The sequence below is a fragment of the Rattus norvegicus genome, chromosome 7 (assembly GCF_036323735.1).
Source record: "Rattus norvegicus strain BN/NHsdMcwi chromosome 7, GRCr8, whole genome shotgun sequence".
In the NCBI taxonomy this organism is placed as follows: domain Eukaryota; kingdom Metazoa; phylum Chordata; class Mammalia; order Rodentia; family Muridae; genus Rattus; species Rattus norvegicus.
In genome coordinates, this window is record NC_086025.1 from 13,672,653 (window position 1) to 13,699,955 (window position 27,303).

Below are 27,303 nucleotides of genomic sequence, written 5' to 3' on the forward strand. Positions count from 1 at the left end.
GAAGATATTTAGTGGTCCTTTGAGCTGGGAGTCTTCACCCTCTTCTATACCTATTATCCTTAGGTTTGATCTTCTCATTGAGTCCTGGATTTCCTGTATGTTTTGGACCAGTAGCTTTTTCCGATTTACATTATCTTTGACAGTTGAGTCAATGATTTCTATGGAATCTTCTGCTCCTGAGATTCTCTCTTCCATCTCTTGTATTCTGTTGGTGAAGCTTGTATCTACAGCTCCTTGTCTCTTCTTTTGGTTTTCTATATCTAGGGTTGTTTCCATGTGTTCTTTCTTGATTGCTTCTATTTCCATTTTTAATTCCTTCAACTGTTTGATTGTGTTTTCCTGGAATTCTTTCAGGGATTTTTGCGATTCCTCTCTGTAGGCTTCTACTTGTTTATTAATGTTTTCCTGTGTTTCCCTAAGTGTGTTCATGTCTTTCTTGAAGTCCTCCAGCATCATGATCAAATATGATTTTGAAACTAGATCTTGCTTTTCTGGTGTGTTTGGATATTCCATGTTTGTTTTGGTGGGAGAATTGGGCTCCGATGATGGCATGTAGTCTTGGTTTCTGTTGCTTGGGTTCCTGCGCTTGCCTCTCGTCATCAGATTATCTCTAGTGTTACTTTGTTCTGCTATTTCTGACAGTGGCTAGACTGTCCTATAAGCCTGTGTGTCAGGAGTGCTGTAGACCTGTTTTCCTCTCTTTTAGTCAGTTATGGGGACAGAGTGTTCTGCTTTCCGGTGTGTAGTTTTTCCTCTCTACAGGTCTTCAGCTGTTCCTGTGGGCCTGTGTCTTGAGTTCACCAGGCAGCTTTCTTGCAGCAGAAAATTTGGTCTTACCTGTGGTCCCGAGGCTCAGGTTCGCTCGTGGGGTGCTGCCCACGGGCTCTCTGCAGCGGCAGCAACCAGGAAGACCTGTGCCGCCCCTTCCGGGAGCTTCAGTGCACCAGGGTTCCAGATGGTCTTTGGCTTTTTCCTCTGGCGCCCGAGATGTGTGTGCAGGGAGCAGTCTCTTCTGGTTTCCCAGGCTTGTCTGCCTCTCTGAAGGTTTAGCTCTCCCTCCCACGGGATTTGGGTGCAGAGAACTGTTTATCCGGTCTGTTTCTTTCAGGTTCCGGTGGTGTCTCAGGCAGGTGTCCTGCCGCTCCTGGGCCCTCCCCCACGGGAGCCCAGAGGCCTTATACAGTTTCCTCTTGGGCCAGGGATGTGGGCAGGGGTGAGCAGTGTTGGTGGTCTCTTCTGCTCTGCAGCCTCAGGAGTGCCCACCTGACCAGGCAGTTGGGTCTCTCTCTCACCGGGTCTGAGAGCAGAGAGCTGCTGCGGGCCCGGATCCGCGGGTGTGGGACTTCCGGTAAACACAGAACGTGCCCGGTCCTAGAGAAATTCTGCTTCCGTGTGTCCCAAGCTCACCAGGCAGCTTTCTTGCAGCAGAAAATTTGGTCTTACCTGTTGTCCCGAGGCTCAGGTTTGCTCGTGGGGTGCTGCCCACGGGCTCTCTGCAGCGGCAGCAACCAGGAAGCTAGATTGAAATTATTAAGTGGGCACTTTCATGATAATCTATCTCAGGAACCTGGGGGTTAATGAAGAAACAATTTTTTTCATATTTTTTTGAGGGTGAAAGCTCAGAAGAATAGAATGCTTAGTGAAAGATTCCCACATCATTCAAGGGAAAAATTAAGTTTACATCCCCACATCTTGATATCAGATAAAGTTATGTGTACTGGGCCTGTAATTAATCAGTATGCAACTTATGTATCTCATCAACTTCAAATGTCATAGTATAGCACACCACTTGAATGGAAACAATTAATTTGCAGACATAAAAGTGTGTGCTCTATCAAAACGTAAACGTTCAAACTGTATAAGGTATTGCACCAAATTTTTTAGATAAAACAATTCTGAGTTCCCCATAGAAATGCTATAATACTTGTATGCAGGATCAATGTACAGGAGTACCAACTTGTTTTGGCCATGTTATTTGTCATCAATGAGATCAACTCGAACTCCAACATTTTACCAAACACCTCTCTGGGACTTGAGATTTATACTCTGCCATATTATGAAAGGAATATTCTGAGGAATATATTCTATTGGCTCACGGGGTTGAGCACCTCCATTCCTAATTACAGCTATAGACAACAGAGCAAATCAGTTGCAGTACTTACAGGAATATCCTGGCAAACATCTGAAAATATTGAGAGACTGCTGAATCTTTACAAATTTCCGCAGGTGAGTGAAAGTTATGTGAGAGATGGGCCGCCAGGTCTCCTTTTTCAGATTGTAGCTATGTACAAAATAAAAAGGAGAGATTTTGATTGCTTAGTGTAAAAGGACAACTACAGAGTCAGAAAAATACACTTCCATCTTTTTTTTTAAATATGGTACTGTACAGATGGTAGTGTAAAACCTTGAGTCTCTTTCTTAATTTTCTAAAAATACTGAGACACTGAGGTTTGTCATTAGGAAGCATTGAGCACTTTTTTTTTTCGTTTTTTTTTTCTTTTTTTCGGAGCTGGGGACCGAACTCAGGGCTCTGCGCTTGCTAGGCAAGCGCTCTACCACTGAGCTAAATCCCCAACCCCGCATTGAGCACTTTCATATCAATCACTTCAATCTTTTGTTTATGACATAAGCTCTTTATCTTTTCTAAAAATGACAATTCCTTTGCTAAAGTATTACATACCATATTTCTTTCAGCTTTCTCTGGTGCCTTTTGATCATATTCTGAATGACAGAAGTCAGTTTCCTTCTCTGTACAAGGTGGCCCCAAAAGGAGAATCTCTACTATGTGGTATTGTGTCTCTGATGCTTTATTTCAACTGGACCTGGGTTGGACTGGTCACCAGAGATGACCACAGTGGCAATCAATTTATATCACACTTGACAAAGGAGTTCAACAAGAATAACATCTGCCTCACTTTTGTATGGGCAATATCGGTAATAGGGGAAACAATGTATCATTTGTCAAATAGTTTTTATTTCAAAATTGGTAAGACATCAGCAAAAGTGGTCATAATTTATGGAGACATTAAATTTATATTTTTTGAAACAGAAAATATCTACAGAAAGTTCATACTGGAAAAAGTTTGGGTCACAACCTCAAAATTGCTAGGCTCAAAATATCCAGAATACAACATGTTAAGTTTATCCCATGGAATTCTCACTTTTTCACCCCATCATGGGGAGATTCTTGGTTTCACAAAGTTTATTAAAGAGGCTACTCCTATCAAGTACCCAGAGGATAGTTTTCTTCATTTCCTGTGGAGTTCAAATTTCAACTGTTCATTTTCACCTACTGATTGTAAAATACTTGAAAACTGTATGCCCAATGCCTCTTTGGAATTGTTGCCAAAGAAAAAGTTTGATATGGTCATGTCTGAAGAGAGTTACAATGTGTATAATGCTGTGTATGCCATTGCTCACAGCCTCCATGAGATGATTCTCAACAAGTTTCAAATTCAACCACAGGCAAACAAAGATAGGAATACGTATTACCCCTGGCAGGTAATACACCCTTCACTGTATTGTAACATAGGTGACTTAACTGATGCTCTTAAAATCCAAAATAGTTAGCATAGATTCTAATTTTTCTTTTAATAGTCTATTAAAGGAAATATATGCTTTGGTACTTAGATGTGAAAGTACTGCCCTGTCTATATGGAGGTTTTCATTTCAGGGAATAACTCTTAGTAAAACCAACTGGGATATGGATCTTGGCAATATCTTAGTAGGAAATTCGAGCTTTTCCTGCTCATTCTGACAAAACGTGCTAAATATTCCCATACAACACTAGATATGTTCTTTAAACTATTTCTGAGTTCCCATCAAACCAGATTAACTCACATTCTATATGAAGTCTATGAAATAAATTCAGAAAATAGGAGATGAGTATATTGAAAGAAATTGAGATTTATTCACACTATATTCCTTGATCATTTAGTACTTCTTAGATTAGATTGTTCTCTAAAACTGATATTTAAGAAACCAAATTATACTTATTTTCAACTAAGATCTCCTTTGTTCAACCTTATAGAAAAATAATTTAAATAGTATTAACATCATACATTATAGAAGGAAAAAAACTTCATATTTGTAGTTTTATTGCACTCTAAAAATTTAACTATTTTTATAGTATTTCACATGTCTTTTAGCTTCACCCTTTTCTGAAGAATATTCAAGTGCTAAATTCTGTTGGTGACCATGTAGTCCTTGACTGGAAAAAGAAGACAGACCCAGAGTACGATATTATCAACCTTTGGAATTTCCCAACAGGTCTTTCACTATTTGCGAATGTGGGTAAATTTTCTCCAAGATCTTCCCAAGGCCAACGAATGTCAGTATATGAACAAATGATTCAATGGCCTATAAAATTTACAGAAGTGGGTATATTTCTTATTTAAAAGATTCTAATGCATGTAAATTATGTCTGATTCTGGACTTAATGGCCCTTGGTTGTTTATGTAGATCCCATCAATACAGCCATAACCATAAACATAAAGAATTCTACTGATTGCTCGCTCATTCTTGTGGATCTGATTTTCAATATTTCCAAATAATCTAATTATTTTGTCATTTAAAGCCAGGATTTGAATTCATTGTGTAAGAAGTCATTGTAACCAAACAACTATTAACATGACATAAATTAGACTTATCTAGGAAGAGGAATGTCAGTAGAGAAAATATTTACAAACCTGGCCTGAAGCCAAACCAGTCAGAAATTTTACTGATACAACATTTACATAGAGGTATTTTACTTTAATTTACGTACGTTTAAACGACAGAAGTGACAAAGGGTCCTTAGTTTTCCGAGAGAGAAAGGTGAAAATGACATGATTAATTATCAAGCAACTATGGAGAAATCCTCTATGATCTCCATTTCAACTATTTTCTCAGTTTTCTGATTTTAACAACTCTCCTTAATTTTATTGGTGATAAAATGTGATATAAAAGTGGAAGATGAAATGAGAATTTCTATTCATAAGTTGTTGTTGTTGTGTTGTTTTATTACAACAATAAAAACTCTAACACAGCTGATCTGCACAGTTGGGCTTTACTTAGGCATTTGAGAAACAGATCAGCACAGTCAGAGCAATCCTGTTTTCCTTACCTGACTTATCAAAATGTAGGCAACGAAATTAATGTCAGGAAAAGATTTTTTGTTTACCATCAAGGATTGAGGATGCAGTCCATTATGGTAGGGATCATTGATTTTAAAAAATCAGGAAGATTTTCTTAAAAATCAGGAATAAGAGGGTAAGGGCTGCTGTGGACAGAACATGATTTCCATATCAATTCATGTGCCAAAAATGATAGCACTCATTTTGAGAATGTTTTCAAAACTTAGCTAATGGAATGTAGTAAACACTACTCAGAAATGCCTCATCATTTGTTTTTATGGTGGGATTAATTCATACAATTCTGACAGACAGGCACATGGAAGATGAATGTCCTCATTTGTGTAGCCAGGAATTTCAGGGACAGAGTTGGTCTGGAGTCCCAACATGCCCTCCTTAGAGATTTTCACAGAAAATAACATAACTCTTCTTGACTAGGTCTTTAAAAATCTTTATAGATCTTATGGGGTTTATAGTACTTGGACCCAACACGAAGCAGAATGTATTTGTAAGTCGTGCTACATGAAAATATGGAAAAATACAGCAAAAACCTATAATAATTTTAAATATGCAATTTAATTAACAAATGGTCTGTATTATAAAAATCCTTTACTTGTGCACCGGTTAATATGTATTTTTTACCTCATATCAAATATTTTTCAGACCCCTCAGTCTGTCTGCAGTGAGAGCTGCACTCCTGGATTTAGGAAAGTCATCCCAAAAGGCAAGGTTATCTGTTGCTTTGATTGCATTCCTTGCCAAGAGAATGAGATTTCCAATGAGACAGGTAAATGACAAGGCACTGATTCTCCTCCTTTTCCACAGTGTTCTGACAAAGTTATTCTATCAGAGAAAAATAGGAACGAGAACCAAATGACTATTCCTCTTCTTCAGTTTATCAGTTTTATTGTTCCAGTGCATTATCTGTTAAAACAATAAGTATGAATGATTTACATTTTTGACCATTGCAGGTATTGTGGACTCAAGAAATCAGTTCCTCATAGCAAAAATGAATGTTGCACAATAACGAAGAATTTAACTGACAATATTCTGAGTATTAATTCTGCATACACTTGAAACTATATTTTTAGCTACTATATTTATTCTGTCTTCATTTTACATCTTGCTTAATGACCCTCCTCTCTTCACTCCCTCTCAAAATCCTTATTACCATTCCCTGTGTCCTTCTCCTCTAAACAGCACCTGTTACTCCTCTAGGTACCACACTGACACATTAAGTTTCTGTCAGTGTGCCACTTCATTTTCTACTGATGCCAGACAAGGGAGACCAAACCAACTAGAACATATGTCCCACAAGATTTGGAGATATTATACACACACAGACACACACACATACAAACATGGACACAGACACATATATATATATATGCATATACGTACATATCTACATATGTACATATATAGGTACATTTACATACACATATATACCAAGCTGCACTTCTGATAGAAAATTTGCCTCTGTATTTGGCATGCCCTGGATGTGCCTCTCAGGAGACAGTTATATCAGACGTCTGTAAGATGCACTTCTTAGTTTCATCAATCTTATCTACTTTTGGTGGATATATATATATATATATATATATATATATATATATATATATATGCTATTCCCTCCCAAAGGTATTCTTGTTCCCCTTTGAAAGAAGGAGTGAAGAATTCGCATTTTGGTCATCCTTCTTGAGTTTCTGTACATTTAGGGTAATTCGAGCATTTGGGCTAATATCCACTTATCAATGAGTTCATACCATGTGTGTTTTTTTGTGATTGGGTTACCTCACTCAGGATATTTTCCAGTTCCATCAATTTGTCTGTGAATTTTGAAAAGCCATGTTTTTTAATAGCTGAGCAGTATTCCATTGTGTAGATGTACCACATTTTCTGTATCCATTCCTCTGTTGAAGGGCATCTGGGTTCCTTCCAGCTTTGGGCTATTATAAATAAGGCTGCTATGAACATAGTGGAGCATGTGTCTTTGTTATATGTTGGGGCATCTTTTGGGTATATGCACAAGAGAGGGTTTAGCTGGGTCCTCTAAGATTCTACTTCACAGCAGTCAGAATGTCTAAGATCAAAAACACAGGTGAAAGCAGTTGCTGTGGACGATGTGGAGGAAGAGGAACACTCCTCCATTGTTGGTGGGATTGCAGACTGGTACAACCATTCTGGAAACCAAACTGGAGGTTCCTCAGAAAAATTGGACATTGAACTATCTCTATTCCATTTTTAAATAAGGTTATTTGACTTTCTTTGGAGTCTAACTTCTTGAGTTCTTTGTATATTTTGTATATTAGGCCTATATCAGATATAGGATTGGGAAAGATCTTTTTCCCATTTGTTGGTTGTTGTTTTGTCCTAATGACAGAGTCCTCTGCCTTCCAAAAGCTTTGTAGTTTTATGAGGTTCCATTTTTCAATTCTTGATCTTAGAGCATAAGCCATTAGTGTTTTTTGAGGAAATTTTTCCTATCGCCCATGTGTTAGAGACTCTTCCCCAGTTTTTCTTCTATCATTTTGAGTGTATCTGGTTTGTTGTGGAGTTCCTTGATCCACTTGAACTTAAGGTTTGTACTGGGCAATAAGAATGGATCAATTTGCATTCTTTTACATGCTCACCTCCAGTTAAACCAGTGCCATTTTTTGAAAATGCTAATTTTTTCCATTGGATGATTTTTGCTCATTTGTCAATGATCAAGTGACCATAGGTTTGTGATTTCATTTCTGGGTCTTCAATTCTATTCCACTGATATATCTTCAGTCTTTATTTCTTCCTTGACCAAGTTTTCATTGAGTAGTGCATTGTTCAACTTCCATGTATATGTGGTCTTTCTGTTGTTTTTGCTTATATTGAAGACCAGCCTTAGTCCATGGTGATCTGATAGGATGCATGGGATAAATTCCATCTTCTTGTATCTCTTGAGGCATGTTTTTGACTAACTGTATGATTGACTGTTGATAAGGTACCATGAGGTGTTTAGAGAAGGTATAGTGTTTTGTTCTAGGTCAAAATGTTCTATACATGTCTGTTAAATTCCTTTGATTCATAACTTCTGTTAGGTTCTGGATATTTCTGTTTGCTTTATGTTTCTATGATCTGTCCATTTCTGAGAGTGTTGAAATCTCCTACTATTATATTGTGAGGTATAATTTGTGATTTGAGGTTTATTTAGGTTTCTCTTATGACTGTAGGTGCCCTTCCATTAGGAGCATAGATATTTAGAATTGAGAGTTCACCTTACTGAATTTGTATTTTGATGAATAGGAAGTGTCTTTCCTCATATTTTTGGATGTCTTTTGGTTGAAAGTCAATTTTGTTTAATTAGAATGACTTCTCAAACTTGTTTCTTCACACCATTTCCTTGGAAAGTTGTTTTCCAGCCTTTTACTCTGAGGTGGTGTCTGTCTTTGTCTCTGACTTTTGTTTCCTGTTTGCACCAAAATGCTAGGTCCTCTTTTCATATCCAGTCTCTTAGTCTAGGTCCTTTCATTTGGGAATTGAGTCCATTGATGTTAAGACATATTAAAGAATAGTGATTGTTATTTCCTGTTATTTTTGTTGCCAGAGGTGGTATTTTGTTTGTGTGTCATTCTCCTTTTGCGTTTGATGCAAGATGATTTATTTCTTGATTTTTCAAGGATGTGGTTTCCCTCCTTGTGTTGTAGTTTCCCATCTATTTTCCTGGGTAGGGCTGTATTTGGAGTAAGGTTTTGTGTTAATTTTTGACTTGGACTATTTTGGTTTCTCTATCTATGTGAATTGAGAGTTTTGCTGAATCTCATAGCCTGGGCTTGTATTTGTGTTCCCTTAGGGTCTTTATGACAGTTTCCCAGGATCTTCTGGCTTCCATAGTCTCTGGTAAGAAGTCTTGTGTAGTTCTTAGAGGTCTGCCATTATATATGTTATCTGACCTTTTCCCCTTACTTCTTTTAATATTTTCTCTTCGTTTTGTACATTTGGTGTTATGACTATTATGTTACAGGAGGAATTTCTTTTCTATCCCAATCTATTTGGAGATCTGAAGACTTCTTGTATATTTATGGGCATCTTTTTTTTTAGGTTAGGGAAGTTTTCTTCTATAATTTTATGGAAGATATTTACTGGCACTTTAAGTTGGGAGTCTTCACTCTCTTCTATAACTATTATCCTTAGGTTTTTATCTTCTCATTGTGTCCTGAATTTCCTGGATGTTTTGGGCTAGGAGTGTTTTGCATTTTACATTATCTTTAATGTTTATGTGGATGTTTTTTATGGTATCCTCTACCCCTCAGATTCTCTCTTCTATCTCTTGTATTCTGTTGGTGATGCTTGCATCTATGATTGCTGATCTCTTCCTTAGGTTTTCTATTTTCAAGGTTGTCTCCGTTTGGTTCCTTTATTGTTTTTATTTCCATTTTACAATCTTGGATGGTTTTGTTCAATTCCTTATTCTGTTCGTTTTTATTTTTCTGTGATTCTTCAAAGGATTTTGCATTTCCTCTTTAAGGGATTCTACTTTTTGACTTGTGTTGTCCTTTATTTCTTTAAAGCAGTTATTTATGTTTCTCTTAAAGTGACCTATCATCATCATGATAAGATCTTGCTTTTTCTGTGTGTTTATACATTCATACATATACATATATGTATGATACATATATGGTATCACTGGGCTCTGATGATGCCAAGTACTTTTTGTTTCTCTTAGTTTAGGTTCCTATGCTTGCTTCTTGCCATCAGATTGTCTCTGCTGTTAATTTGTCTTGTTTTCTCTGACAGTGGCTTGACTCATTTGTTGACCTATGTGTCAGCACTCCTATAGACTTGTTTTCTTTCAGCTGGATCTGGGAACAGGTAGTTTCTCCTCAGTTTGTGTGACCTGAAGACTCCAGGTGAGTTTCTTTGTGCAGAAGAGTTGGTCTTACCTCTTCTCTCAGGTGTATAGGCAATCCTGGCAACTGGCTTTCAGCTCTAAGGGTAGGCAAAAACCTGAAAGGTCCTGTTCCTGATTCCTCCTATGTCCCTATGTCCAGAGGTCACAGATGGCACTATGCGGTTTCCTCTTGGGTAAAGAATGTGGGAAGAAAGTAGCTGTGTCCTCAGAGTTCTCAGGACTTTCTATACTTCTGAGGGTCTAGCTCTCTTCCCCATGAGATTTGGGTGCAGGGATCTTTGGGACTGGTTCTGTTCATTTCCCAGTGCAGGCAGAAAGCATCAGGTTCCTGCGGCTGACTGCTCCTATATTCCTATATCCAGAGGCCACTATGCAGGTTCCACATTTGTCAGGAATGTGACCAGAAGTGGGTAGAAGTGGCAGTCTCCCTTGACCTCTCAGGATTATCCGCAGTTCTGGGAGTTCAGTTCTCTCCAAAATGGGATTTGGGTGCAGGGAGCTATGGGACTGTTTTAGTTTAGTTCCTGACAGCCAGAAACCGGAAGTGTACTGTCCCAGATGACTTCTGTCTTATGGTGTCCAGAGGCCTCCAGGTAGCAAAAAAGTTGGTCTTACCTCTGCTGTCAGGTATGTTGGCACTCCTGGTGACTGATTTTCTCAGAGACAATTTAGAGTCCTGTCTACAAGCATAAGAGTGCATCATTAATAGTGTTAGTGATTGGCATTTGCCCATGAGTTTGGTCTCAAATTCAACCAGTGGTTATGGGTCATTCCCTCTATGTCTTCTCCATTATATTCCCTGAATTTCTTATTGACAGTACATTGAGATGCCTGATTAAATTGTACTTGAGTTTTGTTTAAGGTGATAAATATAGGTCTATGTGCAATTTTGTACATGCAGGCATTCAGTCAGACCAGCACCATTTCTTGAAGATGGTTTCATTAATCCAGTGTTTGGTTTTTGGCTTCTTTATCAGATATCAAGTGTCAACGGATGTTTGGATTCACTTCTGACTTTGATTTGACCTTTCGATCAATTTCTTTTTTTCTATAATAATATTAGATTTATTACTATCCCTCTTTTTTTTTCTTTTTTCTTTTTTTTGTCGGAGCTGGGGACCAAACCCAGGGCCTTGTGCTTGCTAGGCAAGCGCTCTACCACTGAGCTAAATCCCCAACCATTACTATCCCTCTTAAATACAACATGAAATCAGAAATGATTCTTCCACAACTTTTTTCTTCCATCTTTATTTTGGGTATTTCTTATTTTTTCATCTTCATTAACTTGAGTATTTTTTATTTACATTTTGATTGTTACTCCCCTTCCCGGTTTTCAGGCCAACATCCCCCTAACCGCTCCCCCTCCACTTCTCTAGGAGTGTTCCCCTCCCCAGCATCCCATTACCGACCTCCCCCAGCAATCACATTCACTGGGGGTTCAGTCATGTCAGGACCAAGGGCTTCCCCTTCCACTGGTGGTCTTACTAGGCTATAAATTGCTACATATGCAGTTGGATTCCAGGGTCAGTCCATGTATAGTCCTTGGGTAGTGGCTTATTCACTGGAAGCTCTGGTTGGTTGTAATTGTTGTTCACATCGGGTGACAAGAGCCTTCCTGTTCTTTCAGTCCTTTCTAAGATTCAGAATCAGACAGGGGTCTCATTCTGAGTTCAGTTGTTTGCTGGTTATATTCGCCTAACTATTTGCCGTATTCTGGCTGTGTCACTCAGGAGATATCTACATCCAGTTCCTGTCTGCCTGCACTTCTTTGCTTCATCCATCTTATCTAGCTTAGTGGCTGTGTATGTATGGGCCACATGTGGGGTAGGCTCTGAATGTGTGTTCCTTCTGCCTCTGTTCTAAACTTTGCCTCCCTATTCCCTGCCAAGGGTATTCTTGTTCCCCTTTTAAAGAAGGAGTGAAGCATTCGCATTTTGGTCATCCTTCCTGAGTTTCATGTGTTCTGTACATGTAGGGTAATTTGATCATTTGGGTCAATATCCACTTATCAATGAGTGCATATTATGTGTGTTTTTCTGTGATTGGGTTACTTCACTCAGGATGATATTTTCCAGTTCTATCCATTTGCCTATTAATTTCATAAAGTCATTGTTTTTGATAGCTGAGTGGTATTCCATTGTGTATATGTACCACATTTTCTGTATCCATTCCTATGTTGAAGAGCATCTGGGTTCTTTCCAGCTTTGGGCTATTATAAAGGAGGCTGCTATGAACACAGTGGAGCATGTGTCTTTGTTTTATGTTGGTGCATCTTTTGGGTATATGCCCAAGAGACGTATAGCTGGGTCCTCAGGTAGGTCAATGTCCAATATTCTGAGGAACCACCAGACTGATTTCGAGAATGGTTGTACCAATCTGTAATCCCACCAAGAATGGAGGAGTGTTCCTCTTTCTCCACATCCTCTCCAGCATCCACTGTCAACTGAGTTTTTGATCTTAGCCATTCTGACAAGTCTGAGGTGAAATCTCAGGGTTGTTTTGATTTGCATTTCCCTTTTGACTAAAGATGTTGAACATTTCTTTGGCTGTTTCTCAGCCATTTGGCATTCCTCAGCTGTGAATTCTTTGTTTAGCTCTGAACCCCATTTTTAAAAGGTTATTTGTCTCCCTGCAGTCTATCTTCATGTTTTATTTGTATATTTTGGATATTAACCATGACCCAGTTATAGGATTTGTAAACATCTTTTCCCAATTTGTTAGTTGCCATTTTGTCCTAGCAACATTGTCCTTTGTCTTACAGAAACTTTGCAGTTTTGTGATATCCTGTTTGTCGATTTTTGATCTTAGAGTATAAGCCATTGGTGTTTTGTTCAGGAAATTTTCTCCAGTGCCCATGTGTTCGAAATTCTTCCCCACTTTTTCTTCTATTATTTTGAGCATATCTGGCTGATATGGTGGTCCTTGATCCACTTGGACTTAAGCTTTATACAGGGTGATGAGAGTGGTTCGATCTGCATTCTTCTACATGCTGACCTCCAGTTGAACCTGCAACATTTGTAGAAAATGGTATCTTTTTTCCATGGAATAGTTTTGGCTCTTTGTCAAAAATCAAGTGACCATAGGTGTGTTGGTTCATTTCTGGGTCTTCAATTCCATTCCACTGGTCTGTCCGTCTTTGTACCAATACCATACAATTTTTATTACTATTGTGTTGAGTACTGCTTGAGTTCAGGGATAGTGATTTTCCCGGAAGTCTTTTTATTGTTGAGGATAGCTTTAGCTATCCTGGGTTTTTTGTTATTCCGTATGAATTGGCAAATTGTTTAGTCTAACTTTATGACGAATTGGTTTGGAATTTTGATGGGGATTGCATTCAATCTGTAGATCGCTTATGGTGAAATGTTCATTTTTACTATTTTAACCATGCCAATCCGTGAGCATTGGAGATCTTTCCATCTTCTGAGGTCTTCTTCAATTTCTTTCTTCAGAGGCTTGACATTCTTATTATACAGATCTTTATTTGCTTGGTTAAAGTCACACCGAGGTATTTTATATTATTTCAGACTATTGTGAAGGATGTTGTTTCCCTAATTTTTTTCTTGGCTTCTTTCTCTTTTGTGTAGATGAAGGCTACTGATTTATTTGATGTAATTTTATACCCAGCCACTTTGCTGAAGGTGTTTATCAGCTTTTGTAGTTTTCTGGTGGAACTTTTGGGTTCACTTAAATATACTATCATATCATCTGCAAATAGTGATGTTTTGACATCTTCTTTTCCAATCTGTATCTCCTTGATCTCCTTTTGTTGTTGATTGCTCTGGCTAGAACTTCAAGAACTATATTGAATAAGTAGGGAGAGAGTGGGCAGCCTTGTCTAGTCCCCGATTTTAGTGGGATTGCGTCGTTTCTCTCCATTTAGTTTAATGTTAGCGACTGGTTTGCTGTATATGGCTTTTACTATGTTTAGGTATAGGCCTTGAATTCCTATTCTTTCCAGGACTTTTATCATGAAAGGGTGTCGAATTCTGTCAAATGCTTTCTCAGCATCTAATGAAATGATCATGTTGTTTTGTTCTTTCATTTTGTTTATATTATATAATGGATTACGTTGATGGTTTTCCATATATTAAACCATCCCTGCATGCTTGGGATGAAGCCTACTTGATCAAGGTGGATGATTGTTTTGATCTGTTCTTGGATTCGGTTTGCCCGAATTTTAGTGAGTATTTTTGCATCCATATTCATAAGGGAAATTGGTCTGAAGTTCTCTTTCTTTGTTGCGTCTTTGCGTAGTTTAGGTATATGAGTGATTGTGACTTCATAGAAGGAATTCGGTAGCGTTCCATCTGTTTCAATTTTGTCGAATAGTTTGGATAGTATTGGTATGAGGTCTTCTATGAAGATCTGATAGAATTCTGCAGTGAACCTGTCTGGACCTGCACTCTTTTTGGTTGGGAGATCTTTAATGACTGCTTCTATTTCATTAAAAGTTGTGGGGTTGTTTAAATGGTTTATCTGTTCCTGATTTAACTTCAGTACCTTGTATCTGTCTAGGAAATTGTCCAATTCCTGCAGATTTTCAAGTTTTGTTGAATATATGCTTTTTTACTAGGATCTGATGATGTTTTTATTTCCTCTGATTCTGTAGTTATGTCTCCCTTTTCATTTCTGATTTTGTTAATTTGGACACACTCTCTGTGTCCTCTGGGTATAAAATAATTTTTATTCTTCATATATTCCTAACAGTAAATGTATCTCATTTCTGAAAGTGATGTGATATTTTATTTTTTATTTATTAATTTCCATTATTTTACAATAAACAAAGTAGACATATGTTCCCTCTGTGGGACATATTGAAACTGAACATAAAGGCTACCGAACTGTTAACTTTTTATAATTCATCTATGCAGACTGAAGACATAGTAATTACATTTATGAGTTTATGTGGATATAGAAGGTATCACATATTACCTCAAAATACTTTCATCAGTATATAGTAATGTTTAGACTCTACAGAAATGTGTTCATTTTGGAGCGAATGAATGGAATAAAGAATTATATATGCCTATACCAATCTAATGTTTTATTTTCTTTGAAAAGACAGATACAATTTTGTGTAACACTTAAAATATAAATTACTGAAGACGTATGGTACAATGTGTTAAACCTATATTTCAAGACAAACCTTTAAACTTGCACAAAGTAAATAATTGTCTTACAGTTCAATCATCACAAATGAATGAATTGGCATTCTCTGCAAAATACACTCATAAGAAGCTAAAATGACACAGCAACAAAATAAAACAAAATGTAGCAGAATACAAATATATTAGAATATGACATTACCATTAAAAGAAATACTGAGAAAGATGTCTCATATTGTGAGAAGAGAGTACAATACAGAATAAACAAGACAAATAAAAGCAAATTTGTCCATAAAAAGAAGTAAATGTACAGACTCTCTACATGCTTTAAAAAAATCAAAAGGAAATATTTTTTATATTAACTTCAGTATTTCTTATTTATATTTCGAGTGTTATTCCCTTTCCCGGTTTCTGGGCAAACATCCCCCTAATCCCTCTCCCTTCCCTTCTTTATGAGTGTTCCCCTCCCCATCCTCCCCCCATTGCTGCCCTCTCCCCAACAATCTAGTTCACTGGGGGTTCAGTCTTAGCAGGACCCAGGGCTTCCCCTTCCACTGGTGGTCTTACTAGGATATTCATTGCTTCCTATGAGGTCAGAGTCCAGGGTCAGTCCATGTATAGTCTTTAGGTAGTGGCTTAGTCCCTGGAAGCTCTGGTTGCTTGGCATTGTGGTTCATAAGGGGTCTTGAGCCCCTTGGAGCTCTTCCAGTTCTTTCTCTGATTCCCTCAATGGAGTCCTATTCCCAGTTCAGTGGTTTGCTGCTGGCATTCGCCTCTGTATTTGCTGTATTCTGCCTGTGTCTCTCAGGAGAGATCTACATCCAGTTCCTGTCAGCCTGCCCATCTTTGCTTCATCCATCTTGTCTAATTGGATGGCTGTATATGTATGGGCCACATGTGGGGCAGGCTCTGAATGGGTGTTCCTTCAGTCTCTGTTTTAATCTTTTCCTCTCTATTCCCTGCCAAGTGTATTCTTGTTCTCCTTTTAAAGAAGGAGTGAAACATTCACATTTTGATCATCTGTCTTGACTTTCATTGTTCTAGGCATCTAGGGTAATTCAAGCATTTGGACTAATAGCCACTTATCAATGAGTGCATACCATGTGTGTTTTTTGTGATTGGGTTAGCTCACTAAGGATGATATTTTCCAGTTCCAACCATTTGCCTACGAATTTCATAAACTCGTTGTTTTTGATAGCTGAGTAATATTCCATTGTGTAGATGTACCACATTTTCTGTATCCATTCCTCTGTTGAAGGGCATCTGGGTTCTTTCCAGCTTCTGGCTATTATAAATAAGGCTGCTATGAACATAGTGGAGCACGTGTCTTTTTTATATGTTGGGGCATTTTTGGGTATATGCCAAAGAGAGGTATAGCTGGATCCTCAGGCAGTTAAATGTCAAATTTTCAGAGGAACCTCCAGACTGATGTCCAGAATGGTTTACCAATCTGCAATCCCACCAACAATGGAGGAGTGTTCCTCTTTCTCCGCATCATCGCCATCATTTGCTGTGACCTGAGTTTTTGATCTTAGCCATTGTCACTGATGTAAGGTGAAATCTCAGGGTTGTTTTGATTTGCATTTCCCTTATGACTAAAGATGTTGAATATTTCTTTAGGTGTTTCTCAGCTATTCGGCATTCCTCAGCTGTGAATTCTTTGTTCAGCTCTGAACCCCATTTTTTAATAGGGTTATTTGCCTCCCTGCGGTCTAACTTCTTGAGTTCTTTGTATATTTAGGATATAAGGCCTCTATCTGTTGTAGGATTGGTAAAGATCTTTTCCCAATCTGTTGGTTGCCGTTTTGTCCTAACCACAGTGTCCTTTGCCTTACAGAAGCTTTGCAGTTTTATGAGATCCCATTTGTCGCTTCTTGATCTTAGAGCATAAGCCATTGGTGTTTTGTTCAGGAAATTTTTTCCAGTGCCCATGTGTTCCAGATGCTTCCCTAGTTTTTCTTCTATTAGTTTGAGTGTATCTGGTTTGATGTGGACCTCCTTGATCCATTTGGACTTAAGCTTTGTACAGGGTGATAAGCATGGTTTGATCTGCATTCTTCTACATGTTGACCTCCAGTTGAACCAGTGCAATTTGCTGGGAATGCTATCTTTTTTCCTTTGATGGTTTTGGCTCCTTTGTCAAAAATCAAGTGACAATAGGTGTGTGGGTTCATTTCTGGGTCTCCAATTCTGTTCCACTGGTGTATCTGTCTGTCTCTGTACCAATACCATGCAGTTTTTATCACTATTGCTTTGTAATACTGCTTGAGTTCAGGAATAGTGATTCTCCCTGAAGTCCTTTTATTGTTGAGGATAGTTTTAGCTATCCTGGGCTTTTTGTTATTCCAGATGAAGTTGTAAATTGTTCTGTCTAACTCTTTGAAGAATTGGATTGGTATTTTGATGGGGATTGCATTGAATCTGTAGATCACTTTTGGTACAATGGCCATTTTTACTATATTAATCCTGCCAATCTATGAGCATGGGAGAACTTTCCGTCTTCTGAGGTCTTCTTCAATTTCTTTCTTCAGAGTCTTGAAGTTCTTATTGTACAGGTCTTTTACCTGCTTGGTTAAAGTCGCACCGAGGTACTTTATATTGTTTGGATCTATTATGAAGGGTGTCGTTTCCCTAATTTCTTTCTCGGCTTGTTTCTCTTTAGTGTAGGGAAAGGCTACTGATTTATTTATGTTAATTTTATACCCAGCCACTCTGCTGAAGTTGTTTATCAGCTTTAGCAGTTCTCTGGTGAAACTTTTGGGACAACTTAAATATACTATCATATCATCTGCAAATATTTTGACTTCTTCTTTTCTGATCTGTATCCCCTTGACCTCCTTTTGTTGTCTGATTGCTCTGGCTAGAACTTCAAGAACTATATTGAATAAGTAGGGAGAGAGTGGGCAGCCTTGTCTAGTCCCTGATTTTAGTGGGATTGCTTCAAGTTTCTCTCTATTTAGTTTAATGTTAGCAACTGGTTTGCTGTATATGGCTTTTACTATGTTTAGGTATGGGCCTTGAATTCCTATTCTTTCCAGGACTTTTATCATGAAGGGGTGTTGAATTTTGTCAAATGCTTTCTCAGCATCTAGTGAAATCATCATGGGGTTTTGTTCTTTCAGTTTGTTTATATAATGGATCACGTTGATGGTTTTCCGTATATTAAACAATCCCTGCATGCCTGGGATGAAGCCTACTTGATCATATTGGATGATTGTTTTGATGTTCTCTTGGATTCGGTTTCCCAGAATTTTATTGAGTATTTTTGGGTCGATATTCATAAGGGAAATTGGTCTGAAGTTCTCTTTTTTTGTTGGGTCTTTGTGTGGTTTAGGTATAAGAGTAATTGTGGTTTCATAGAAGGAATTCGGTAGTGCTCCATCTGTTTCAATTTTGTGTAATAGTTTGGATAATATTGGTCTTAGGTCTTCTATGACGGTCTGATAGAATTCTGCACTAAACCTGTCTGGACCTGGGCTCTTCTTGGTTGGGAGACCTTTAATGACTGCTTTTATTTCCTTAGGAGTTATGGGGTTGTTTAACTGGTTTATCTGTTCTTTATTTAACTTCGGTACATGGTATCTGTCTAGGAAATTGTCCATTTCCTTCAGATTTTCAAGTTTTGTTGAATATAGGCTTTTATAGTAAGATCTGATGATTTTTTGAATTTCCTCTGAATCTGTAGTTGTGTCTCCCTTTTCATTTCTGATTTTGTTACTTTGGACACACTCTCTGTTTCCTCTCGTTAGTCTGGCTAAAGGTTTATCTATCTTGTTGATTTTCTCAAAGAACCAACTTTTGGTTCTGTTGATTCTTTCTATGGTCCTTTTTGTTTCTACTTGGTTGATTTCAGCTCTGAGTTTGATTATTTCCTGCCTTCTACTCCTCCTGGGTTTATTTGCTACTTTTTGTTCTAGAACTTTTAGGTGTGCTGTCAAGCTGCTGACATATGCTCTTTCCTGTTTCTTTCTGCAGGCACTCAGCGCTATGAGTTTTCCTCTTAGCACAGCTTTCATTGTGTCCCATAAGTTTGGGTATGTTGTACCTTCATTTTCATTAAATTCTAAAAAGTCTTTAATTTCTTTCTTTATTTCTTCCTTGACCAGGTTATCATTGAGTAGAGCATTGTTCAATTTCCACGTATATGTGGGCATTCTTCCCTTATTGTTATTGAAGACCAGCTTTAGGTCGTGGTGGTCTGATAGCTCGCATGGGATCATTTCTATCTTTCTGTACCTGTTGAGGCCCGTTTTTGACCAATTATATGGCCAATTTTGGAGAAAGTACCATGAGGAGCTGAAAGAAGGTATATCCTTTTGCTTTAGGATAGAATGTTCTATAAATATCTGTTAAGTCCATTTGGCTCATGACTTCTCTTAGTCTGTTTACGTCTCTGTATAATTTCTGTTTCCATGGTCTGTACATTGATGAGAGTGGGGTGTTGAAATCTCCTACTATTATTGTGTGAGGTGCAATGTGTGTTTTGAGCTTTAGTAAGGTTCCTTTTATGTATGTAGGTGCCCTTGTATTTGGGGCATAGATATTTAGGATTGAGAGTTCATCTTGGTGGATTTTTCCTTTGATGAATATGAAGTGTCCTTCCTTATCTTTTTTGATGACTTTTAGTTGGAAATTGATTTTATTCGATATTAGAATGGCTACTCCAGCTTGCTTCTTCTGACCATTTGCTTGGAAAGTTGTTTTCCAGTCTTTCACTCTGAGGTAGTGTCTGTCTATGTCTCTGAGGTGTGTTTCCTGTAGGCAGCAGAATACAGGGTCCTCGTTGTGTATCCAGTTTGTTAATCTATGTCTTTTTATTGGGGAGTTGAGGCCATTGACGTTGAGAGATATTAAGGAATAGTGATTATTGCTTCCTATTATATTCATATTTAGATATGAGGTTATGTTTGTGTGCTTTTCTTCTCTTTGTTTTGTTGCCAAGACATTTAGTCTCTTGCTTCTTCTAGGGTATAGCTTGCCTCCTTATGTTGGGCTTTACCATTTATTATCCTTTGTAGTGGTGGATTTGTAGAAAGATATTGTGTAAGTTTGGTTTTGTCATGGAATATCTTGGAATCTCCATCTATGTTAATTGAGAGTTTTGCAGGTTACAGTAACCTGGGCTGGCATTTGTGTTCTCTTAGGGTCTGTATGACATCTGTCCAGGATCTTCTGGCTTTCACAGTTTCTGGCGAAAAATCTGGTGTGATTCTGCTGTGTCTGCCATTATATGTTACTTGACCTTTTTCCCTTACTGCTTTTAATATTCTTTCTTTATTTTGTGTGTTTGGTGTTTTTACTATTATGTGACGGGAGGAGTTTCTTTTCTGGTCCAATCTATTTGGAGTTCTGTAGGCTTCTTGTATGCTTATGGGTATCTCTTTCTTTAGGTTAGGGAAGTTTTCTTCTATGATTTTGTTGAAGATATTTACTGTTCCTTTGAGCTGGGAGTCTTCACTCTCTTCTATACCTATTATCCTTAGGTTTGATCTTCTCATTGAGTCCTGGATTTCCTGTATGTCTTGGGCGAGTAGCTTTTTCCACTGTACATTATCTTTGACAGTTGTGTCAATGATTTCTATGGAATCTTCTGCTCCTGAGATTCTCCCCTCCATCTCTTGTATTCTGTTGGTGAAGCTCGTATCTACAGCTCCTTGTCTCTTCTTTTGGTTTTCTATATCCAGGGTTGTTTCCATGTGTTCTTTTTTGATTGCTTCTATTTCCATTTTTAATTCCTTCAACTTTTTGATTGTGTTTTCCTGGAATTCTTTCAGGGATTTTTGTGACTCCTCTCTATGGGCTTCTACTTGTTTATTTATGTTTTCCTGGAATTCTTTCAGGGATTTTTGCGATTCCTCTCTGTAGGCTTTTATTTGTTCTCTAAGGGAGTTCTTCACGTCTTTCTTGAAGTCCTCCAGCATTATGAACATATATGATTTTGAAACTAGATCTTGCTTTTCTTTTCTGTTTGGATATTCCATGTTTGCTTTGGTGGGAGAATGGGCTCCGATGATTCCATGTAATCTTGGTTTCTGTTGCTTGGGTTCCTGCGCTTGCCTCTCACCATCAGATTATCTCTAGCGTTTCTTTCTTCTGCTATTTCTGACAGTGGCTAGACTGTCCTATAAGCCTGTGTTTCAGGAGTGCTGTATACCTGTTTTCCTGTTTTTTTTTCAGTGAGTTATTGGGACAGAGTGTTCTGCTTTCGGGCGTGTAGTTTTTCCTACCTACAGGTCTTCAGCTTTTCCTGTGGGCCTGTGTCTTGAGTTCACCAGGCAGGTCGCTTGCAGTAGAAAAGTTGGTCTTACCTGTGGTCCCGGAGCTTAAGTTTTCTTGTGGGGTGTTGCTTATGAACTCTCCATGGAAACAGTTTTAAATATGAAACCTTTCCTAAAATTTTGAAAGTTATACCCAGCATGATATGTAAAATTAAACACTACCAAAAACATATATTTTTCTTTCCATGGATATTGATTCACAGGGATATAGCCTTTAAAAGTTGTACTAGAAGAACAAAGGAAACCTAAATAAACTATTAAATAAGAGTTTTCATAAAAATATTTTAATCTTGAAGACTTCTAATGCTTTAGTAATTTAATAGGTATGAGGTGGACTTAATATTTAAAGGAACTTACATCCCAGAACACTGGCCTGAATTTGATTGCAGAACAAGGAAGTAGATGAGAGAAATAAGTCCTGGTAGCATTACTCTGACATCCACATACTCATACTAGTATATGTGACATCTTCCTGCCAAAACAATGGAAGAGTTGGGGAAAGATGTAAGAACTTTGAAAAAATATTTAGTGGTATCCAATCAAGATCAACATGAGAATGAGAAAATTTCTAAAAATTTCATAAATAAAAATGAATGTGTCATACATCTGAAACCACCATCATTTTAGAGGAAAATTCAGTCAATAATATATTCTTTCAAATTGAATTCATACATTCATTTTGAAATTAAGAAATATTTTATAAGAACTTTTGTAAGGACTAAATTAATTATTGCTGGGTAATTTTGTATTCTCATGACTTAAAAGAATGTGTCAATCATATTGCAAAAATATACACAAATCACTTTGTTACAAAGAGAAAAAAACATGGAATAGTTGAAGACCCAACAAAAATATGTGGCCTTTTGGAAGGTGGTGTCCTGAATGTTTTTATTTTTAATTTGATACAATTTACTGACAAAAAGAAACCATAGTTTAAAAAATGGCTGTAAGGACTGGCCTGTTTATAAGCTTTTTGATCATATTTGTGGTTAGTGATTCCTGTGGGCTGGTCTAGTCCACTATGTGTGGTACAATCTTAGTGGTTGTCCTGAGGTACATAATAAAGTAGTTGAAAATTGCACTCCTTGAAGGCTATACAAAACCTCACCCCATTGACTCACCTGTACTTCGTGCCTCCCTTGATTTCCTGCCTGGTTTCCTCAGTGATATATTTATAAGGTGTAAGATGGAAAGTAGCCTTTCCTCCATAATTATCTTTTCCTAATGGGATTTTAGAAACGGGGCATAAACCTTATCTTTTGGGATTATTTATCTTATAATACTCAGTTGTTTATAACTAAAGTAACAAGTGAACATAATTGCAACAACAATCCAATGACTTGCAACTGTAAAATATATTAGGGTAAAGGGAAATCTTTACCATGCATTCACGTCTAAATTCTATTACCACCAGATATGCAACAGTGCATGAAGTGTCCAGAAACTCACTATACAAATGCAGAAAGGACACAGTGCCTCAGGAAAACTATAACATTTCTGTCCTATAAAGATCCCTTGGGGATGGGACTCACAATCATATCTCTGGGATTCTCTGCACTCACAGGTCTTATTATTGGAGTCTTTGTAAACTACAGAGATACTCCAGTTGTGAAGGCCAATAATAGATCTCTCAGTTACATCCTGCTCATAACTCTCACACACTGTTTCCTCTGTCCTTTACTCTTCATTGGACTCCCAAACACAACCACTTGTATCCTGCAGGAGAATCTTCTTAGACTTGTCTTCACAGTGGCTTTATCATGTGTGTTGGCCAAAAGCATCATTGTTGTCATGGCCTTTCAGATTACTGCTCCAGGAAGAAAGACAAGGTGGTTGCTGATATCAAGGGCCCCAAATTTGATAATTCCAATTTGTACCCTGATACAAATACTATTCACTAGTATATGGCTGTGTACATCTCCTCCATTTGTTGAAGTGGATGCTCACTCTGAACGTGGATATATCATCATTCTATGCAACACGGGATCAACTCTTGCCTTCCATGGAACTCTGGCCTACTTGGGTGTCATGGCTATTACTAGCTACTTCATGGCCTTTTTGTCCAGGAATCTGCCTGACATATTTAATGAGGCTAAGTTCCTGGCTTTCAGTATGCTGGTGTTCTGCTGTGTCTGGATCACCTTTCTCCCTGTCTACCACAGCTCCACAGGGAAGGCTGTGGTAGTTATAGAAATTTTCTCTATCTTAGCTTCCAGTGCAAGCATTCTAAGCCTAATATTTGTTCCAAAATGCTATGTTATTTTGTTTAGATCAGAGAAAAACACCATTCATGCAATTTTCAATAAAAGACTTCATAGAAGTAAAACTTTATTTAAACTATAGATCACATGATTTTTCAACTAAATTGAATACTACTAATTGTCTACCACTCTAATTTTCAAATATAAGGCTATAATATGGTCTTCCAAATATGGCTTTGTGGGTTATGTTCATCTTAGTAAATCTTATATTCTGAGCCTGACCTGCTGGCATCACACAGTGAAGAAACCAACTTTCTGAATTCAACTATTGTTTGTTGAGAACTCCAAATAAATAAACATGTGTAATAAATCTTTTGAAAACACCATAATTTAAGATATGATTGCATGAACTTTCACTGTTTTTCTCATTTAATAAATTTTTTCTGCTTAGATCTATTACATTTTGGAGTCATGATTCTTTTCTAATTTGTTTTTTTTAATTCCATTTTTCTTGGTTATTTTGTGTATTTACATTTCATATGTTAATCCATTTCCCTACTCTCCCATACTCACCCTACCCTCTCCCTGATTTCATGAAGATGCAACCACTCCCACATTTATACTTCTACCCCAACACCCTAGCATTTTCCTTCATTAGAAAAAGAAGATTCACAGGTCAAAAGGCTTTTTTGCTCCTATTGTTTATGGACAATGGCAACCTGTACTACATATGCATCTGGAAATCTATGGTCCCTCCTTGTGTATCAACTGGTTTGTGGTTTTGTCTCTAAGAGCTCTGTTAGGCTCTGGTTAAGTGATATTGTTGTTTTTCCTCTGGTGTTGATAATACCTTCACCTCCTTCATTCTTTTCTCTCCATTGTGTTTTGCATGCTCACTCCAATGGATAGATGCAAGCATCCTCATCTGTATCAGTAGTGGTCTTGCAGAGCCTCTTAGGAGTCATGCATACCAAGCTCCTGTCAGCAAGCACTTATTGTCATCAGCAATAATGAGTGGGGTTCGTAGCTGCATAACAGATGGATCCCATCCCCATGTGCGCCAGTCACTTGATGACCTTTAATTCTGCCCCTATTCCACTCTTTGTAACTGTACTTTGTTCTCCCTTTTTGTAGATATTTTTATTTACATTTAAAATATTATTCCCTTTTCTTGTATCTCATTCATAAGCTCCCTATCCCATTTTCTTCCCCCTTATTCTATAAGGGTGTTCCCCCTCCAGAAACACTCCTTCCTGCCTCCTCACCCTTACTTTTCCCTACACTAGAAGGTCCAGCCTTGGCAAGAACAATAGCTGCTCCTCCCATTGGAGCCCAACAAGGCCATCGTCTGCTACATATGCAGCTGGAGCCACAAGTCTGTCTATGTGCAGTTTTTGGGTAGTGGTTTAGTCCCTGGAAGCTCTAGATGGTTGGTATTGTTCTTACGGGGTTATCAGTACCTTCATCCCCTTCAATCCTTTCTCTTACTCCTTCAATAGGGACACTGTTTTCAATTTAATGATTTCCTGCTAGCATTCGCTTATGTATTTGTCATGAACTGGCTGAGCCACTCAGGAGATGACTATGTCAAGCTGCTATCAGCATGTACTTCTTGGCATCAGCAATCTCATCCAGTTTTCATGGCTGTATATATATACTGGAACACCCCCCCCCCCGTGGGACAGGCTCTGAATGGTTGTTGTTTCAGTCTCTGCTCCAAACTTGGCTCCACGTTTACTCCTATGAGTATTTTTGTTCCCCCTTTTAAGGACTGAAGCATCCATACTTTGATCATCCTTCTTGAACTGCATGTGGTCTCTGGATTTTGGCTTGGGTAACTGGAGCTTTTGGACTTATATCCACTTTTCAGTGGTTGCATAGAACTTTTGTTTTGTTTTGTTTTGTTTTGCTTTGCTTTGTTTGTGATTGTGTTACCTCACTCAAGTTAATATTTTCTAGTTCAATCCTTTGCCTATGAATTTCATGAAATTCATTGTTTTTGATAGCTGTGGAGAACTCTATTGTGTAAATATACCACATTTTCTGAGGGCATCTTTGTTCTTTACAGCTTCTGGCTATTATAAATAAGGCTGCTAAAATGTGTCCTTGTTATATGTTGGAGCATCTTTTGGTTGTATGCCCAGGAGTGGTATAGCTGGGTCCTCAGCCAGTACTGTATCCAATTTTCTGATGAACCTTGATTTCCAAAGTGGTTGTATCAGCTTTCAATCCCACCAACAGTGAAGAAGTGTCCCTCTTTCTCCACATCCTTCCCAGCATTTTCTATTACCTGAAATTTTGATCTTAGTCATTCTGACTGGTGTAAAGTAGAATCTCAGGGTTGTTTTAATTTGCATTTTGCTAAACCTGATAATCAATTTCAGCAAAGTGGCCATATATAAAATTAATTCAAACAAATCAATAGCCTTCCTCTATTTTAAGAATAAACAGGCTGAGAAAGAAATTAGTGAAATGATACTTTTCACAATAGTCATAATGTAAAATTCCTTGGTGTTACTCTTACCAAGCTAGTGAAAAATTTGTATGACAGGAACTTCCAGTCTCTTAAGAAAGAAATCTAAGAAGATCTCAGTAGTTAGAAAGATCTGTCATGCTCATGGATTTAAAGGATTAATATAGTAGAAATGGCCATGTTGCCAAAAGTATTCTACAGATTCAATGTGATCCCCATCAAAATTCAAACTAACCTCTCACAGAGTTAGAAAAAAACACTTGGGAAATTCATTTGAATAACAAAAATTCCAGGAGAGTGAAAAGTATTGTCATCAGTAATAAGAGAACTTCTTGGGAAATAACCATCCCTAACCTCAAACTGCATTTCAAAGAAATCATGATAAAAACTGCATGGTATTATACAGAGATAGGCATGTAGACCAGTGGAATAGAATTCAAGACCCATAAATGAACCAACAAACCTATGGTTACTTGGTTTTTGGCAAAGGTGTTTAAACTTCCAATGGAAAAATTACAGCATTTTCAATAAATGCTGTTTGTTAACTGGAGGACAGCATGTAGAAAAATGCAAATTGACATATGCTTATATCCTTCTACCAAGCTCAAGTTGAAGTGGTTCAAAGACCTCTACATAAAACCATATACAGTGAATCCAAAAGAAGAGAAAGCGAGGATGAGCCTCGAACACATAACAACAGGGGAAACTTCCTGAATAGAACACCAATAGCTTATGCTGTAAGATGGAGAATTGACAAATGGGACCTCATAAATTTGCACAGCTCCTGTAAGGCAAAGGACACTCTCAATAGAATAAATGGGAAACCCACTGATTGTAAAAAGATCTTTACCAATCCTACATCCGATAGAGGGTTATTATCCATAGTATACAAAGAACTTGAGACGTTAGATTCCTGAGAATCAAATAATGTTATATAAAAATAGCCCCAATACTAAAGAAAGAATTCCCAACTGAGGAGTACTGAATGGCTGGCTGAGAAGCAGCTCAAGAAATTTTCAACATCCTTAGTCATCATGGAAATGCAATTCAAACAACCCTGAGATTCCACCTCACAGTATTCAGAATGGCTAAGATCAAACACTAAGGTGACAGCAGATGGCTGGCAAATATCTGGAGAAAGAGGAACACTGCCCTAGAGCTTTTAGGTGTGCTGTCAAGCTGCTGATATATACTTGCTCCTGTTTATTTTTGCAGGCACACAGAGGTATAGGTTTTCCTCTTAGCACTGC

General features: G+C 37.8%; 1 protein-coding gene across 2 annotated transcripts in view; it reads left to right on the forward strand.

Moving 5' to 3' along the window:
- The window catches only part of Vom2r55 (vomeronasal 2 receptor, 55), a 66,171-nt gene extending 42,135 nt beyond the window's left edge, over positions 1 to 24,036 (forward strand). Inside the window, exons 2-6 of one of the 2 annotated variants that reach the window (XM_039079932.2) lie at positions 1,935 to 2,226; positions 2,695 to 3,501; positions 4,149 to 4,376; positions 5,775 to 5,898; positions 22,794 to 24,036. In XM_039079932.2, coding sequence (XP_038935860.1) covers positions 1,935 to 2,226; positions 2,695 to 3,501; positions 4,149 to 4,376; positions 5,775 to 5,898; positions 22,794 to 23,722 — 2,380 coding nt within the window. In that variant the 3' untranslated portion in view covers positions 23,723 to 24,036. Of the gene's footprint in view, positions 1 to 1,934; positions 2,227 to 2,694; positions 3,502 to 4,148; positions 4,377 to 5,774; positions 5,899 to 22,793 lie in introns of those variants that run through there. The other variant, NM_001099495.1, reaches the window with a different exon arrangement.
- Positions 24,037 to 27,303: the final 3,267 nt, after the last annotated feature.